The sequence below is a fragment of the Crocuta crocuta genome, unplaced genomic scaffold (genome assembly GCF_008692635.1).
Source record: "Crocuta crocuta isolate KB4526 unplaced genomic scaffold, BGI_CrCroc_1.0 scaffold167, whole genome shotgun sequence".
Taxonomy (NCBI): Eukaryota; Metazoa; Chordata; class Mammalia; order Carnivora; family Hyaenidae; genus Crocuta; species Crocuta crocuta.
In genome coordinates, this window is record NW_027532406.1 from 6,355,177 (window position 1) to 6,371,418 (window position 16,242).

A 16,242-nucleotide genomic window follows, 5' to 3' on the forward strand; every position below is an offset into this window, starting at 1 on the left:
GGGGGGGGGCAAGGACTGGCACGCCGATCAGGAGCTCCCCTGGCAGCCAGGGTCCGCTCCGATGGGCCAGAGACGCAGAAGTGGGAGAGGTCTGAGGCCACGCGTGGGGCAGGCAGGGATACAGTAAGAAAAGGTGTTTGGGGACTGACTTCAGTAGCCTTCAGGTCAAAGAATTCTGCAGGTCAAACCATCCTGCTGGCATGGCCACTGCTGCCGCTGTTTTGTGCGGCAAGTGGCTCCTTGCATTTTGAAGGATGTGATCGGGAATCACATGGGGCAATGGGAATCAAAATTCCAGACACAATACAGAAAAAGAAGATCAAGGAGCCCAAGGAGACAGGAGGGGAGGAGAAGAAGAATTAAAAATCATGAAAAGTGAGACCAAAATCTATAGTAAGGGACAGGCATGTGACCAGAATTTCAAAGGCCTAGTACAGAAGGGTGGCAGGGAGGAAGCTATCTGATCCCTTTTGGAGAGAGACCAGGGCACGGCGAGGGTTGCTGGATGCCCAGGGCTGCCCCCCGCTATCCTGAGAGTAGCTGTCACCAATGCAGGCAGGAGCCACAGAGCCACTGTGACGATACCCTTCCCGGCCAACTGTGTGTAGTCGGTACGCAGTACACGCAAACTTCAATCAGAATGAACGAAAGCGTGTGTAGCCATCTATAGTCCACCTGGGTGCTGATGGCATTTGCACAAATCACACACACTTACATTCTCAACCCTGGTTAGAACATGGCATCACCTGGGGAGCTCTTAGGCTCCGAAGGACAGGCTCCCAGCCCTGGGTCAGAACTGGGTCAGAATTGGGAGGGAGGTGAATAGGGTGAGGGGGTGCTGGGGCTGCAGTATGTTTTTAAAAGGCCTTTATGGGGGTGCTTGGCTAAGTGTCTGACTCCTGGCTTGGGCTCAGGTCATGATCTCGTGGTTCATGAGTTCAAGCCCAGTATCGGACTCCAGGCTGGTGGCAGGGAACCTGCTTAGGATTCTCTCTCTCCCCCTCTCTGCTGCTTTCCTGCACGTGCATACAGGCCAAAATAAATAAATAAAATAATAATAATAACAATAATAAATAAAAGGCCTCTATGTGATTCTCGAGCAATCAGGGATGAAAAACCACTCCTCCAGACCACTGGTAATGATGTTTGTCCATAGTCAGTAATGACTCTTAGACATTCTAGACGCTCACTCTAAAAACTCATACTTTCGGGGCGCCTGGGTGGCTTAGTCAGTTAAGCGTCTGACTTTTGCTTAGGTCATGATCTCGCGGTTCGTGGGTTCGAGCCCCGCGTCGGGCTCTGTGCTGACTGCCAGCTCAGAGCCTGGAGCCTGTTTCAGTCTGTGACTCCCTCTCTCTCTGACCCTCCCCTGCTCACGCTGTCTCTCTCTCTCTCCTAGAAATAAATAAAACATTAAAAAAAAAAATTTTTAAAAACTCAAACTTTCAAATGGGGCAGAAAACCCGAAACCTAAGCCACATCAAACCTCAACAGGGAGTCTTGGGCCAGCTTGTCTTATCGTACTGCCTTAATTTCCCCACCAGGCAAATGGAGCAGACACCTCTCCCTGACAAGAACAACAGAATGGCTTTGAAGAACCTAGCATTGCACAGAAGAACAGGGAAGACTCAGGAACCTAGGAAAGAGCAAAAATTTGCTTTGGCAAAAAACTCTCTGGCCAATGGCCTATTTCCAGGAATGTGTGATGTCATTCAAGAATTTGTCACCTCTTTAGCATTGTTCTTAACAAGACCTGACATGTGGTGATCAGTAAACAGGGAAACACACTGGAGAAGACAGGCTTCTCCTCACCCTTCACTCTGTCACCCATCTACCTGTTTATTCACCACCATTTCCCTGCCATCTGGCTACCTCCCCATCTACCATCCATCCATCCATCCATCCATCCATCCATCCATCCATCCACTCTCCATTTCCCCACCCCCCCATCCACCCATCCATACATCCATCCACTCTCTATTTCCCCATTCATCCCCTCATCCATCCATCCATCTATCCATCCATCCACCTCTCCATCCTCACCCCTCCCCCTTAATCCACTATCCATCCATCCATCCCTATCAATGCATCTATCCACCACCATTCCAAAAATTTTTATCGCAAGGCAACTGTGAGCCCAATTTACAGTTCAACCTGCAGATATAGTTCAGTCCTTTAGAAAATCAGAAATACTTCAAAATAGAAGGCAGAGGTATCCAGGTTTCCACCCAAGCCACGTGGGATCCCTGTACTGAGGCTGAGGATACAGACCAGACAAGGGCCTGGGTCACATCTGCTCAGAAGGACGACTTCTGATGAAATGACTGATAGTAACTACAGGTAAAGGTATGTAATTGCCTATCTGAAACCCCTGGGGTCATATATGCTTGGGAATGTGGAGCTGTGAGGTTTTTAGAGCTCCACTGTGATACGTAAGCACGTATTACAGACTATCCCCAGGGGTACCTGAGATAACGATGTGATCAAGTACATCCACAGATCTCCAGTAAACTGTGTAAGTAGGCACATGTCATAGCTTCATGTCAGATGGGGTCAGGTTTTAGTGCTGCAAGTTAGGTGAATGGATTGGGTAGCGGGGGTGGAGGGAACCCTTTGGCTGTCGGAGCTTTGGAACAGGCTTCCTTTATCACTACAAGCTGGTACCCCAGTCTCAGGATGCAAAGTAGATGTTCAACTCTGGGTCTAAGAACTCGGCATTCCCTTTCTGAGAAACCTAGTTTATTCACCACCACCATTACCAGTGGAGGGGGGGCCGGCCATTTATGTGATTCCATTAATTCGGGCGGAAAGCCCAATCGTCCAGCCTGGGGTATGGAGATTTTTGGGTGATGGGTTTCAAAATGACAAAAGAACTCCCATTTCTCTCTGGCATGTTAGGGCTGCTAAGGGGCACCTATGTGGTTCAGTGGGTTAAGCATCCGACTCTTGATTTCGGCTCAGGTCATGCTCTCACAGGTCATAGTCCAAGCCCCACATCAGACTCTGTGCTGACAGTGTGGACCCTTTTTTCTCTCTCCCTCTCTCTCTGCCTTTCCCCTGCTCCCATGTTCTCTCTCCCTCTCAAAATAAATAAACTTAAAAAAAAAAAAGATAAGAACTGCTAAGCCAACAGGGCCAACATCTCTCAGTGTGCTGACAGCATCCGGCCCTGGGATATGGCTGCTCGGAGTGCTGCTAGCACAGGGCATTGCGGAGAAATAGGGGCATGTGCATTTCAGGAAGTCAGTAGCTCCAACCAAGAAATGCCCACACTAATGTCTGCCCTGAATAATGTCACTCCTACCTCAGCATCCAGGAGCTCTCCAAGACCAAAATTAACTTACCCAATAAATCTGATGCTCTTTATCAACTGTGACCCATCCGCCTATCCATGACATGGAAGAAGTTTCTCCATTCTCATGTCACCCTAAGGTCTGTATGATGGTTTGCACTCACTCCTCTGCACAACAGACACCTACGTGGCACATACCTCCCCAACGTGCTCGTAAGTACTGGACAGGAAGGTCCTACTCTGTATCCTCAGAGCCTAGCACAGAGCTCTCAAGAAGTAGCACTGAATGAGCGGACCCTCACTCTCTCTGCTCAGCTAATACCCTGCTTACCATGGGCCCCCGCTCGCTCTGAGTGGCAACGCTAGTGACTACAGGGGGTTTCTAAACCTTAGCTTTATACTAATGCTTCTGGGTTTTTAATTTTCAAGATTTTTTATAAGGACACAATTATAGTCTAATTCAACAAAGAGAAAATCATTCAAAACATGCTTTTAAAGCTGCAGTCACCACAGCCACGTATCTATCCCCAGGAGCAACAGGTGCTGCAAATCTGTTGGGCTTATTTGTGACCACCTGCCTTTCCGCCCCTTTTTTCTCACAACCCATGCCTTTCATTAAGTGTCCCCTAAGTTTGTGAGTCATCAGAAAAGGTGGGACTCACAGCTGCTTCCCAGGGTTGAGAGAGCCTCGGTCTATCTCCCGGTCGAACTCGGTGCGGATGTCTTCAAGGGACCCATCATCCCCAAAGGCCCCCCACTCTGTGTTGATGCACATCCTGCCCTCGTCGCCTTCCACCAGGTCAATGTGCCTCAGTTCCTCCATGTAGCATGCATTGGTGCCAGTGCCTTGGAGAGAGAAACACGATCAGAAGTTGCGACCACACAAAATCCTGAGAGGAGGCTGTGCTTCTGGAGACACTACCCGAAGGGAGGGATGAGGAAACGGTGACGTTACCAATGATAAGGCCAACTTCACACTGCTGGTCGTCATAGCCACAGGTCATCATGGTCCCCACCGTGTCGTTCACCACAGCCACAATGTTGGCATCATAGTCCTAGGGACACAGAGGGGCTGTCACCGTCCGCTCTCGCATGGAAGAAGTCACCATCCTTCAAGAGAGCTCCCGTTTCCACCCCTGCTCCTGTGAGTGGCGCTGCTCTCATTATACTGCCAGCATTCGGGTCAGCTAGATTAGACTGCGCGGTAATTAAATTAGGGAAACTGCACAGTCATCTTAATTACCTGGCTTAAGAGTCTTTCCAGAGCGGATCTTACACACAGAGCCACAGCCCGCTACAAACCACCACACTACATCCGTGTGCTGACTGCCCCCATTCCATCCACGCCGGCGGCACCTGACCACATCAGCTCCCTGCACGGCCCAGCGCTCCTGTCGGAGGCACCCCCTGCCCAAAGGCCCGGCTCCTCTGGGTGGCACTCCAGAGACCCCCTGCTTTGAATCACCCCAACCTTCTGGGCTCTGGAATCTCACCGTTCATCTGCCTGGGTCTTCCAGACACCTATGTGATGCTTCAGGTCGTGCACTACTGCCCCCTGGAAGGGGCTAGTCTGTTTCAGATCACAGACCTGTTCCCACACTCCCCCATCTCCATGTGGCCAAGGAAGGTGGCCCTGAAAGTTACCCCGCGCTTTTTGATGGCTTTGTTAAGCAGTTTCACCACATCCATTCCCTCCACTCCACTTGCTTTAAATTTCTTGGTCCAGGTGATCAGGACAGCCTGCAGAGGAGAACAGATGGGGATTGGGTGAGGGCTGGGAGGCCTCCAGAACCCCTAGGTCCCTGGGGAGGCTGCTCAAGACAAGTGACAAAGCAGAGGCCCAGAGAGGACAAGTGGCCCAGCCCACATCACCCCGGGTACCAACAAAGCCAGACTCTGTCCCATCTCCTGCACATCTACCCACGGAAAAACTCCTGCAGCTCATACTGGAATACAGCAGGTGGCTGGCCAGGACAGTCCTGTCACATAGCATGCAAACCTAACTGGATGTCAACTGCTCAGCCAGACTCCATTTAGAAAGAGAACAAGAGAAATCCAGTCATGACCTGATCACCCCTCCCCACCTGCAAGCCAAACACCGGCTTCCACAGCCCCAGGGAGAGAGAGGCAGAGCCAAACTGTCAAGAAAAACAAAATGCCAAGATGATCTTTGGCTACTGAACTTCTAAAGTCAAGTCCTAGAGATTTAAGGGTAATACTGACTAAATATGATTTATGACCCCTGTTGGGAGGCAGTAATAAAATATGATCCATTTCTGTCTGTATATTAATGGAGAAACATCAAAAAAGATAGACAGCCAATGGTCATTCGCTTGGGAATGGGGAAGGGTCAGAGTTTTACTTTTGATTTTATGTCTTTATATTATTTCATATTGCTTTTGTATTCTTTTTAATCAAAGATACTAAACAAAATAATACTTGTTATACTGGACTGTTGTTCTCTGAGTGGAGAAAGCTGCCATACATGTGGCAGGGTTGGGAAGAGCTATTATTGCTCAGGCCCTATGTCCCTGGGGGGACACAGGGATGGGAGTTTGCCCATACAGGGGCTGCCAGCTCACGGTGAAAGCCACGCGACCTGTAAGACACGCAGAAGGGTACGTGTTTGGAAGTTTGTGGTTCTCTGCTCAGTAGCAGGCTGCTGCTAAGCCAGGCATTTCAAAAATCCCTGGACACTGTTTTCTTTCCCTCACTTCCAGCCCCCAAGAAGCCTCAGAGAATGTTGTGGAAAGAATGTGGGGCTGGAAGTCAGGAGGCCAGTCCCATTCTCACACCTCTGCCCATTCCCTTGTGGGCAGCTCCCCGAATTCCTCTGAGAGTCACTTTGCTCACCTGTGGAGCAAGGCAGCTGGTCTAGATCTGGACAATCTTGAAGGTTCCAAGCATCCCTGAAGGGGCACAGGCCCCCCAGGTGACTAATTAGTCTCTGGCCCACTGGCTTCCTGGCAGGCCTGACAGGGGTCAAGGCCTGTGGGTGGGGACCCTGCCTCTAGCTCCTCTGCCTCCAAAGCCCCTCTACCAGGCTATCTGCCCTGCTCTGGGGGGCTCTCCTGTCTGAGTACATTCTCTCCCCCTTCTGCCACGTCTTCTTCCCTGGAAGATTGTACCTTCTGTGGGGCAGGACCCATCTACTCCCTGTTCTCTCCCAGGGCCTAGCCTAGTCCACCAGGATAGCACTCAGTCAACAGCCACTGGTGAATGAATGAGCAAGCAAATGAGTCGCTTCATTCTCAAGCCATCCGGCACCTCTCATGGTGGGAGGGACCGTCAACCCTGTCTCTGCCCAGGGGGCATGACTGTTCTGTCTCCACTCTCAGAAGCAAAGGGAAGCTTAGCACCAACAACAGGGTTTGAGAAAGGTTTGGGAAGACACCCTGGAAGCCAAAGTGACCCGAACACCTTGGAGGTGTCGCAATGCCAGATACCAGAGTCCAGACTGGCCACAGTGGTCCTTTTGGAGACAGGGGGACAGCAGTGTTTCAGAGGTCCTTAGTTGGGGGTAGGGGATAGGGGCAGGGACTAGGTGAGGGGGGTGCCCGGGGATTCTGGTCCTAGATCTGCCATTAATAAGCCCCGTGACCTTGGGAGGCCTCGTTTTCCATCTGAGGAAGGAGGGGCTTGGCCTACTGAGCTCTCAAGTCCGTTCTTGCTCTAACAGGACGTGATTACACAAATCACACAGACGGAAGGGCTCCAGGAGCGTGACACGGTGCCCAGGACAGGGCACTGGGCCTACTGATAAAGAGGCACAGGGAAGCTGCCTGGAGGTGTGGAGGTGCCACGTGCACCAATGTTACTACCCTGCACGGGCTCTGGAGCCCAACTGCCCAGAGCTGCTCCGGGCTCTGCTCCCTCCTGGCCCAGTGGTCTTGGGCAGGTTCCTAATCCTTCCAAGCCTCAGTTTCCTCATCTGTAAACTGGGAATCATAAGCACTTCACTCACGGGGGTGTTTAAAGATAATGTGCATTAACGGTGACGGGCGCATGAGAACGGAGCCTGGTGCCTGATGGACCCTCAGTGATGTTAACTATCGAGGTTCCTATTATAGGAGTTTGTTCATCGGTTGCTGTATGTGTGTGTGTGTGTGTGTGTGTGTGTGTGTGTGTGTGTGTGTTCTGTCTCTCCATGTAGAAGAGGAACAAGGTCACATCTACTTATTTTGTATCCCTGCGGTACACTGAGGTACAATGGGGCCAAAGAGTTATGTCGGAGTCCCTCCTTGCTAAACTGGTGAATGAATGAGTGAATGAATGAATGAATGAATGAATGAACAGCAAGGGGGTGCAACGATCCACCTGGAGGTCAAAAAGGGAACCAAGGGCCTCTCTGGGGCTGGAGCCAGGCCCTGGCAGAAGCTACGGGGAGGCGGCCCTGGGGCCCAAGGCGTGGGATCCTGACCAGACTCCCAGGCCCCCAGGTAAACACCACGCAGCACGCCTCCAACAAAAGGCCCGGCAGCCTCTTTCCATCGCCACCAAACCTACGTTCCCTTCCTTCACTTGCTCGAGTTTCATAAATGTCTTTACTTACCTAGCGGCCACAAACACCATGATTCGTCTCTAGAAATATGTAAATCACTTAAGTATGGAGGGATAAACACAATATCATGACCTCACATTAACTCCTACAAATGTTTCTATAAAAAAAATACGATATGCAGGCTATCCGATGAGCAAAAGGAAAAAGAGTCGGGCCAGAGGGGGCCGCCAGCCCCAGCGGGTCCTTACCTCGTCTATTTTGGACTGCCGGCAGGGGAAAGAAAACGTGAACCCCACAGGTAGTTTCTTGTCCTTGATTTTTTTCTTCTCCATGAAGTCCCCCAGGCACTCGGCAACATGGTCGAAAAGCTAGAGGAAGTGCAAGAGAGCCATCAGGAGGGGGAACGGGGAGAAAAATGTAAACAATTCCCTGTGCACACACAGAAGAGGGCGCATCCCCGAGGCGCCCTGCTGAGAAAGCCGCACTGGCTGAGAATGCTCGAGAAGCAGTCCCGTCCAGAGACCTCCCTGCGGGCCAGCCCAGCTCAGGAAGCAGTTCACAGCCTTTCATCAGAACAGGCCTCTATGCACGGTCATGGGATGTCTCACTGGGCGCTGAGGAAATCACCTCACCCTCCAAAAGGCACAGGCAGTGGGTCTCCACGGGCCCCTCCCTGTATCTCTATCTCTGTCTCTGTCTCATGCCTTCTGTGTAAATGCCCAGTTCCCCGGGAGCTCCACCGCCTCCAGCGCACCTGAGTGATTAGCAATCTTCAGACGATCATACTCTTAACTCCTTCCTGAAGCATGTTACGCACACGTGGAAAAGCGCACACAACCTAGAGCAGAGTTCACTGGATTCTCGAAGGCTCACCCAGCTGTGTCCCCGGCACCCTCTCCCTCTCGTGCCCCGCGGCCACGGCCACCACCTAACCCCATGAGGGCTTCTAACCCGCCCTGACTTCTAGCACTCTGGATTCGTTTCGCTGTCTATCATAACATAAACGCAACCAGGGTGCACTCTTTCACTTGAAATTATGTGTCGGGGACCCGTCCAGGCTCCCGTGTGCCTTTAGAGGCCATTCGTTCTCATTGCTGCAGACATTCTGTGATAGGAATACTCCACAATTTGTTCAGTGGGTTTTCATTTCAGTTTGTCTGCTCCACAACACATTGCCTGGGATACACACACACATCTTAGAATCCACTGGAAGGAACACAAAACACTGTTTCCTTAGCTTCTGCATGAATACTGTCCGTGATGGAAGGCTCACCACCTCTAAGCCAACCTTTTAGGATCTAATACCTCCCCGCCTCATCTCTAAAATGTATCCAGATTCAGGACGCCTGGGAGGCTCAGTCAGTTAAGCATCTGACTCTTGATTTCGGCTCAGGTCATGATCTCATGGTTCAGGAGTTCGAAACCTGCATCAGGCACACTGATAGTGTGGAGTCTGCTTGAAATTCTCTCTCTCTGCATCCCCTCCCCTGCTCTCTCTCTCTCTCTCTCTCTCACACACACACACACACACACACACACACAAACACTAAATAAACTTTTAAAAATAAATAAATAAAAATGCATCCAGAATTGAATATAATGTTTCATATGTGTTCTGAACACAGGAAAGTTTAGTTGAATGAAACACCTCCCTTTTCCTTAGCTCTATACCTCCATTAATGTAATCAAAGCACATATATGCTCTTTGGGGCACCAAAGAGTCTGGGTAACCCTGTGTCTTTTTCACATGGCTATTATACTAGACCTTCCTCGTGTACAGGACCGACACAGCTACAGAGCTTCTAGAAGGCCGAAAGAAGGCAGCATTCGCAGAGCCAACCACATGGTCCCAGGAAGCAACCCCAGCCCGTGTACCCAGACAAGGCTATCTTCCCAAAGGCTTTCCTCCCAGGGATATCCTTGAGAGGGGGCCAGAAGTCATTATTCCTATTCCCCATCTTCCCCCAGATGCTCCCGACCCAGCTCTAAAGTCTGACCCTCCTGCCAGCGCAAAGGGAAACCTGCCGAGTCTGACCTAGGAGCCTCTGTCCGAGTCACTATCACTCAGACGACAGCTGCAGCCAGTGAGTCCGACTAAAGAGGCACATGACCACCTTCCCTGGAGAAGCCTGGCTAAGCTTCCTGCGACCTACATTTCCAAGTAATACAAACCCATTCCTACGCCCGTCAGCAAGCCCCACGTCATCGGCTGTCCCGGGCTCCAGGCCCCCCTGCGGCCCTCAGGAGAGAGGGCTGGGCGAGCGGGCGGAAGACAGGCTGCGGGAACGGATTCACCCGGATGGGGCGCTGCAACCAGCTCCCGGACCCAACCCAACACGGCCGCCCCCAAGTGCTCTGCTCAGAAGGAAGCGCCGTGGCTGTGAGCCTGTGAACCGCCCGCAGTCGGGGCGCCACAGCCACAGCCACAGCCCACAGGAAGCTCCGGCGACACTACTGTGCGGTGACCAACCAGGGAGGAGGTTACTCGGCCTCACTGGGCCCAAACTTTCAGTGGCTAAAAAGCACTATTTCCTCCCTCCTAACAACGTGATCATGATTTTAAAAATCCCCACATGGAGATTCAGTTTCTCCCATTGAAAATAGCAAACAATGACCAAAACACGAATTTAAACAGTTATTATTCAAAGTTCCCAAAAGTGATGTTTTAAGAAGGCTGCATTTAAGATTCCAAAATTATTTAAGCTTAAAACTGAACTGAGCCTTTGGGATACCATGTGTGTGAGTGTGTGTGTGTGTGTGTGTGTGTGTGTGCGCGCACGCACATGTGTGGAGAAGAGGCGGGAGAAGAAGATAAGGCAAATCAGGATGATGGTATATCCGGGAGCTCTTTGTGCTTAAAAGTTTTCAGTAAGCTTATAATTATTCCAGATAAAAGGGTGAAACTCTATTTAAATTCCTGCACATTACAGAACATGGGACCACAGCGCCATGACTTCAGGACTCTTCACAGGCTGAGTGGGAGCACAGCGGGGCCCCTGCCCACTACAGGCCCCTACGGGTTGGTCAGAGATCTCAGAAACATGGGCCACTAATACTAATTTCTAACATCAAACCAAACTTCTGGAAGACAGTTTCCTGTTTCATCCCTATTTTCAACTGCCAGCCCTCTTCTTCATCCCCTGGACCCTCCTCCTTGCCCACAGCCCTCACGTTTCCTCACCCACAAAAATTTTAAATAAAGACCATAAAGACAAGGCCCAGCCTTAGAGTATTCCACGTCGCTAAAACAGAAATATCCGGAGCCAGACTGCCTGGGTGCAGACCCCAGCTCTGTCACTTATGACCTGTGAGACCCTAGGGGCTGGCCACTTAACATCTGCGCCTCAGTTTTCTCATCTGTACAATGGGGAGAATAATGACACCTGACTAGAGGGTCACTGTGACGGCTAAAGCAGTTACCCTGTGCAAAGTGCTTACATCAGGGATGTGGACGCAGCGCTGTGGAAGCACTGCCAGGAGAACACAGACCGTTACCGCCATTATCGCCGTCCTCATCTCCTTTTCTTTGCAGCCCGTTTGAAAGGGGAAGAGGAAGAGACAGACACACAGGAAACAAAGTGGTCCTGGGGCTGAGAAGACAGAGACAGAGGCTGGGAGAGAGGAGGTCCTGGGGGCGCCGTAAGAAGGAAGTCACTGAGCAAGTGAACACAGCCAGAGGTCACGTCACAAAGCACCAGGAATGTCATGGCACAGGGGGGACAGGGGGAAAGCCGTGACGGTGAGGGCACCGAGCAGAAGCGGCTCGACCCCAGGACGCGGGGAACAGACAGCAACAGGCCCGTGCTTGTTGCCAAACGCAAAGACCAAAATGCCAATGCGAGGCTGCGGGCCACCTGCACAAAGGAACAATGAGCGACTGCTGGGCAGGATTCGGGGACCCGGCTGCTGGCGGCCTTCAGGCCCACCCGGGATGAATGGGCCAGCTTCTGCGGGGTTGAGGGACGGGCTGGGGAGCCTCCAGGCAGGGCAGTCCAGTGACTGATACACTCATTTCAGTGGCTGACGCGTGGTTCATCCAGTGTCTTCCTCAACACTCTCTGTGACACGGTCGGAAAAGCTCTGTGCCCAGACTCCCAGGAGCAGGTTAATGGCTGGGATTAGCCGTTTCCTCTCAGAAAAAAACACAAAACCAAAACACAGCAGAGCACTTGCTCTAGGACCCACCCACGTTAGTTTAGAAGCCAACACAGGGTCAAGAGGAGAGGGCTCCTGGGTCTCATCTCAAAGTCCAGCTCAGAACAAATGGGTTTTCTGGAGAACTTAGTCATGAACCTTGACGTGAACACACCCTTCCTAAAGCAAATATTTGGCAAACTCTGAATGCATTTCCTGGGCAGCAGCCACGGTCAGAAGGCGAGCTACGGCCTGCGGGAGCCAGAGCGCCTATGGAGTGCGGGAGGAGCAGCCTCCGGGAACGGGCCAACAGGACACAGAATGACGGAAAACCGGGGTCACGGGGTCCTCAGTGAGCTAGGGCCCCACCACCCACCACGGCCAGGCGGGACAAGGGAAAGGGGCCCTTCTGATCATGCCCACAGCCCGTTTGCCAGCTAAGAAAGGCAGCCCTTCCCGGGGACCCCATGAAAGGAATGGGCCTCAGGTATCAAATGTGAGGGAAGAGGGTGGTGACTTTCTGTGCCAAGGACTCTTTAGGAGGCTATTAAATCCAGTAACCAGGAGCCCCTGACTAGCCCCAGGGCCATGAACTCAAATGTCTGCTGCCCCACAAGGTGACAGCCATGCCCGGTGAGGCCTGAGCCCTTGGTGAGCTGGGGGAGGAGGCCAAAGCCTTGGAAGAAGGGTTGTTTTCACCCACAGGCTCTGCTCAACCTGCACTGGGGAGCCAAGCCCAGGATCCTGAGAGAATGAACACGGCTACCCACAGTGCTGCCGGACTCCCTCCTCACACCTTCCACACTATGCAAGTCCCAGTGACACTCTCCCGTCCACCCAGACGGTGGACGCTCCTCAGGCGGTCACAACCTTCCACCCAGGAGCCCCTCTCCACGTGAATCTAGAAGGGACTCCTTCCAGGGGCTCAGACGCCAGTGCTTGGGGGTCTGGTTCCTGGACGCAGGAGCCCACTGGGGCTGATCCGAAGGGAGCGGGGACCCACCTGGCTTCCACTGCCGTGCACGATGTTCTCCGGGGTGTCATAAATCTCGGACTCCATGTGAACATTCTGGTTTTGCTCATGATTCACTTGCACCCTCAGAATTCGAAAGGAAGACCCGCCAAGATCCAGGGCAATGAAATCTCCCTTTTCTGTTCAGGGAGACAACAGGTATCGCATCAGGTTCACGTCACAGGAAGGCCCCACACGTCTGCCAGCTTCTCGACAGGGTCTGCACCCCCCACGCAAACCTCATCCAACCACTGTCCTGTCTGGAAAATGGGCCAGGGAAGCCCTCCCAGCTCGCCGTGCAGCAGACCAGCTCCAAGCAGCGGGACGCAAGTGCTGATCTCTGTACAAAGCCCCACCCCAGCTTCTCTAACTCCCTATCCCCCCGCCCCCGGCTCCCCAAATGGCACTGTTATTCATAAAATAAAAACAAAGACATGGGATGCCTGGGTGGCTCAGTCAAGCATCCGACTTCCGCTCAGGTCATGATGTCATGGTTCAGGAGTTCGAGCCCCACGTTGGGCTCCGCACTGTCAGCACCAGGCTTGGGATTCTCTCTTTCTCTCTCAAAATTAAATAAACTTAAAAATTTTTTTTAATTGAAGAAAATAAAAACAGCATTTCAACTCAGAGAAAAACCCCACATCTGAGGTCCATCCCATGCCTTGAGGTTCCTTCCACATCAGCGAGTCCACGCCTCCACTTAAGCCCTGGGGGATTTATTTTTAATTGTGGTGAAACATACACAACGTAAAATTTACCACTGTAACCATCTGTAAGTGGTGTTAAGTACCCGTGCTATGCAGCCATCACCACCATCCGTCTCCAAACCTTTTCATCACCCCTAACAGGGTGGTGAAGCTCTAGCACCAGTAAACAGTCACTCCCCACGCCCAGTCCCCTAGCCCCTGGTCACCACCTCTCCACCTTCTGTCACTGCAGATTCGCCTCATCTAGAGATCCCACAGAAGTGGAATCACACTTGTGCTTTTGTGTCCGGCTTATTGCACCCTGCACAGTGTCTCAAAAGTTCACATTGTAACATGAGTCAGAATTTCCTTCCTTTCGGAGGCTGACATTCCATTGTCTGTAGCTATATTTGTCTGTCCACTCACCTGGGGGTGGACACTTGTGTTGTTTCTACCCAGGGAATGTTAACAGAAGGCCCTCATAGTCACTTAAGAGTAACTGGCTTGATACGGTTATGTCCCTTGGGTCGGATGTGTGCAGTCACTGGGGTGTGCCTCCGTCTTACAGATGATAAGACTGTGCACTGAGGCCACCAAGAAAACAGCAAGGGAGGTGGCCGTGGGAAGGGTCCCAAAGCATTAAGTCACCATCTAACTTTCTTGACCTTGTTTCACATTAGTAATTCTCACACATGCTCCAAAAAAAATCAGTTGAAATCTGTTAATTTTACTACTGGTGTGACATCCCCACTGTCCTAATGTGTATCAGGCCAGGGGGGACAGCCACCCCTGCCATCCTGACCCCAGTGGTCCCCTCAACTCTCAATCCTACAACAGTATAAATACAAGGCTGCTTGGGATCTCATTTTCCCAGGGAAGCAACCATAGTATTCCATTTTCAGGTAACAGCACTATTGAGATATAAATCATCATACAATTCACCCATTTAAAGTGTGCAATTCAGTAGTTTTTATTTGTAACTTTTTTTCATGTTTATTTATTTTTGAGAGAGACAGGGCGTGAGCAGGAGAGGGGCAGAAACAGAGGCTGACACATAATTTGAAGCAGGATCCAGGCTCCGAGCCGTCAGCACTGAGCCTGATTGCGGGGCTTGAACTCCCAAAACGTGAGATCATGACCTGAGCCAAAGTCGGACGCTTAACTGACTGAGCCACCCAGGGGCCCCTTCAATGGTTTTTAGCATATTCAGTTATACAACCATTGCCACAAACCGGCTTTAGAATGCTTTCATCATCTCAGAAAGAAAATCCTTTAACTACTGCTTCTCAACCAAGTCCCTCCTCCCCCATTGCCCTAAGCGACCATTAATCTACACTCTGTCTCCATAGATTTGTCTCCTCTGGACAGTTCATATGAATGGAATCCCCAGAGGAGGCGGCCTCTTGTGACTAGCTTCTTACACTTAGCAAAACATTTCTAAGGTTCATCATGTTGTCACATGGCCAAATAATAAGCCACTGTATGGATGGACCTCATTTCATTGACCCCTGTGTCTGTTGATGGGCATTTGGGTTGTTTCTACCTTTTGGCTATCACCAATAACATTGCAATGAATATTTCTGTACGAGTTCTTGTGTGGCCCTGTTTTTATCTCCCTTGGGTAGACACCTAGAAGGAGGGTTGCTCTGTCAAACGTTTACCTTTTTGAGGAACTACTACTGGTTTCCAAAGCAGGTCCACCATCTTGCATCCCATAGTGATATGTAAAGTTCCCAATTTCTCCACATCCTCAATAGTAACTATCATCTAATTTTATTTTGATTTGCATTTTTCTGGCTAATGAGAATGAGCACCTTTTTTCAGGTGCTTCTTGGCCATTTTTCACCTTCATTGGAGAAATGTCTATTCAGATCCCCTGGCTTGTTTTAAGAATCGAGTTGTCTTTTAAGTGTTGAGTTGTAAGAGTTCTTCATGTTCTAGACATGAGCCCCTATCGGATACATGACTTATAAGTATGTTCTCTCATTCTGTGGGTTGTTTTTTCCCCCTTTTTTGACGGTGACTTAATGAAGCAAAGATTTTCATTTTAACGAAGTACAACGGATCTATTGTTTTCTTTCGTTGGTTGTGCTTTTGCGGTCATATCTGAGAAGCCACTGCCGAACCCAGGTCACAGAGATTCACACCTAGATTTCCTGCTAAGAGTTTTATAGTTTCAGCTCTTAAATGTAGCGATTGGATCCATTTTGAGTTGATTTTTCTCTATAGTGTGAGGCAGAGGTCCAACCTACTTCTTTCACACATGGGAATCCAGTTGTCACAGCGCCATTTGCTGAAAAGATTGTTCTTCCCTTCATTGAACAATCTTGGCATCTTTGTCAAAAATTAAGTGGCCATAAACGGGTTTCTGAACTCTCAATTCTTTTTTTCCCCCAATTTTGAGAGAAATGGGGGGACATTTTATAATGACACACTGAACTCTCAATTCTGATCCACGGATCTACTACCCTTACACCAGTACCACAGTGTCTTGATTAATGTGGCTTTGTAGTAAAATCTGAAACCTGAAAGTAAAAACCCTCCAACTTTGCTCTTCTTTTTCAAGGCTGTTTTGGCTATTCTGAGTCCCTTGAGCTTTTCTATTTTATTTTTTAAG

At 50.5% G+C, this 16,242-nt stretch overlaps 1 protein-coding gene across 2 annotated transcripts in view; it reads right to left on the bottom strand.

Moving 5' to 3' along the window:
* The window catches only part of HK1 (hexokinase 1), a 113,712-nt gene that overhangs the window by 24,082 nt on the left and 73,388 nt on the right, over positions 1–16,242 (bottom strand). For both annotated transcript variants that reach the window (XM_077778694.1, XM_077778696.1), the window contains 5 exons: positions 12,931–13,079; positions 8,042–8,161; positions 4,937–5,032; positions 4,248–4,347; positions 3,955–4,138 (listed from right to left, as the gene is read on the bottom strand). In XM_077778694.1, coding sequence (XP_077634820.1) covers positions 3,955–4,138; positions 4,248–4,347; positions 4,937–5,032; positions 8,042–8,161; positions 12,931–13,079 — 649 coding nt within the window. The remainder of the gene's footprint in view (positions 1–3,954; positions 4,139–4,247; positions 4,348–4,936; positions 5,033–8,041; positions 8,162–12,930; positions 13,080–16,242) is intronic.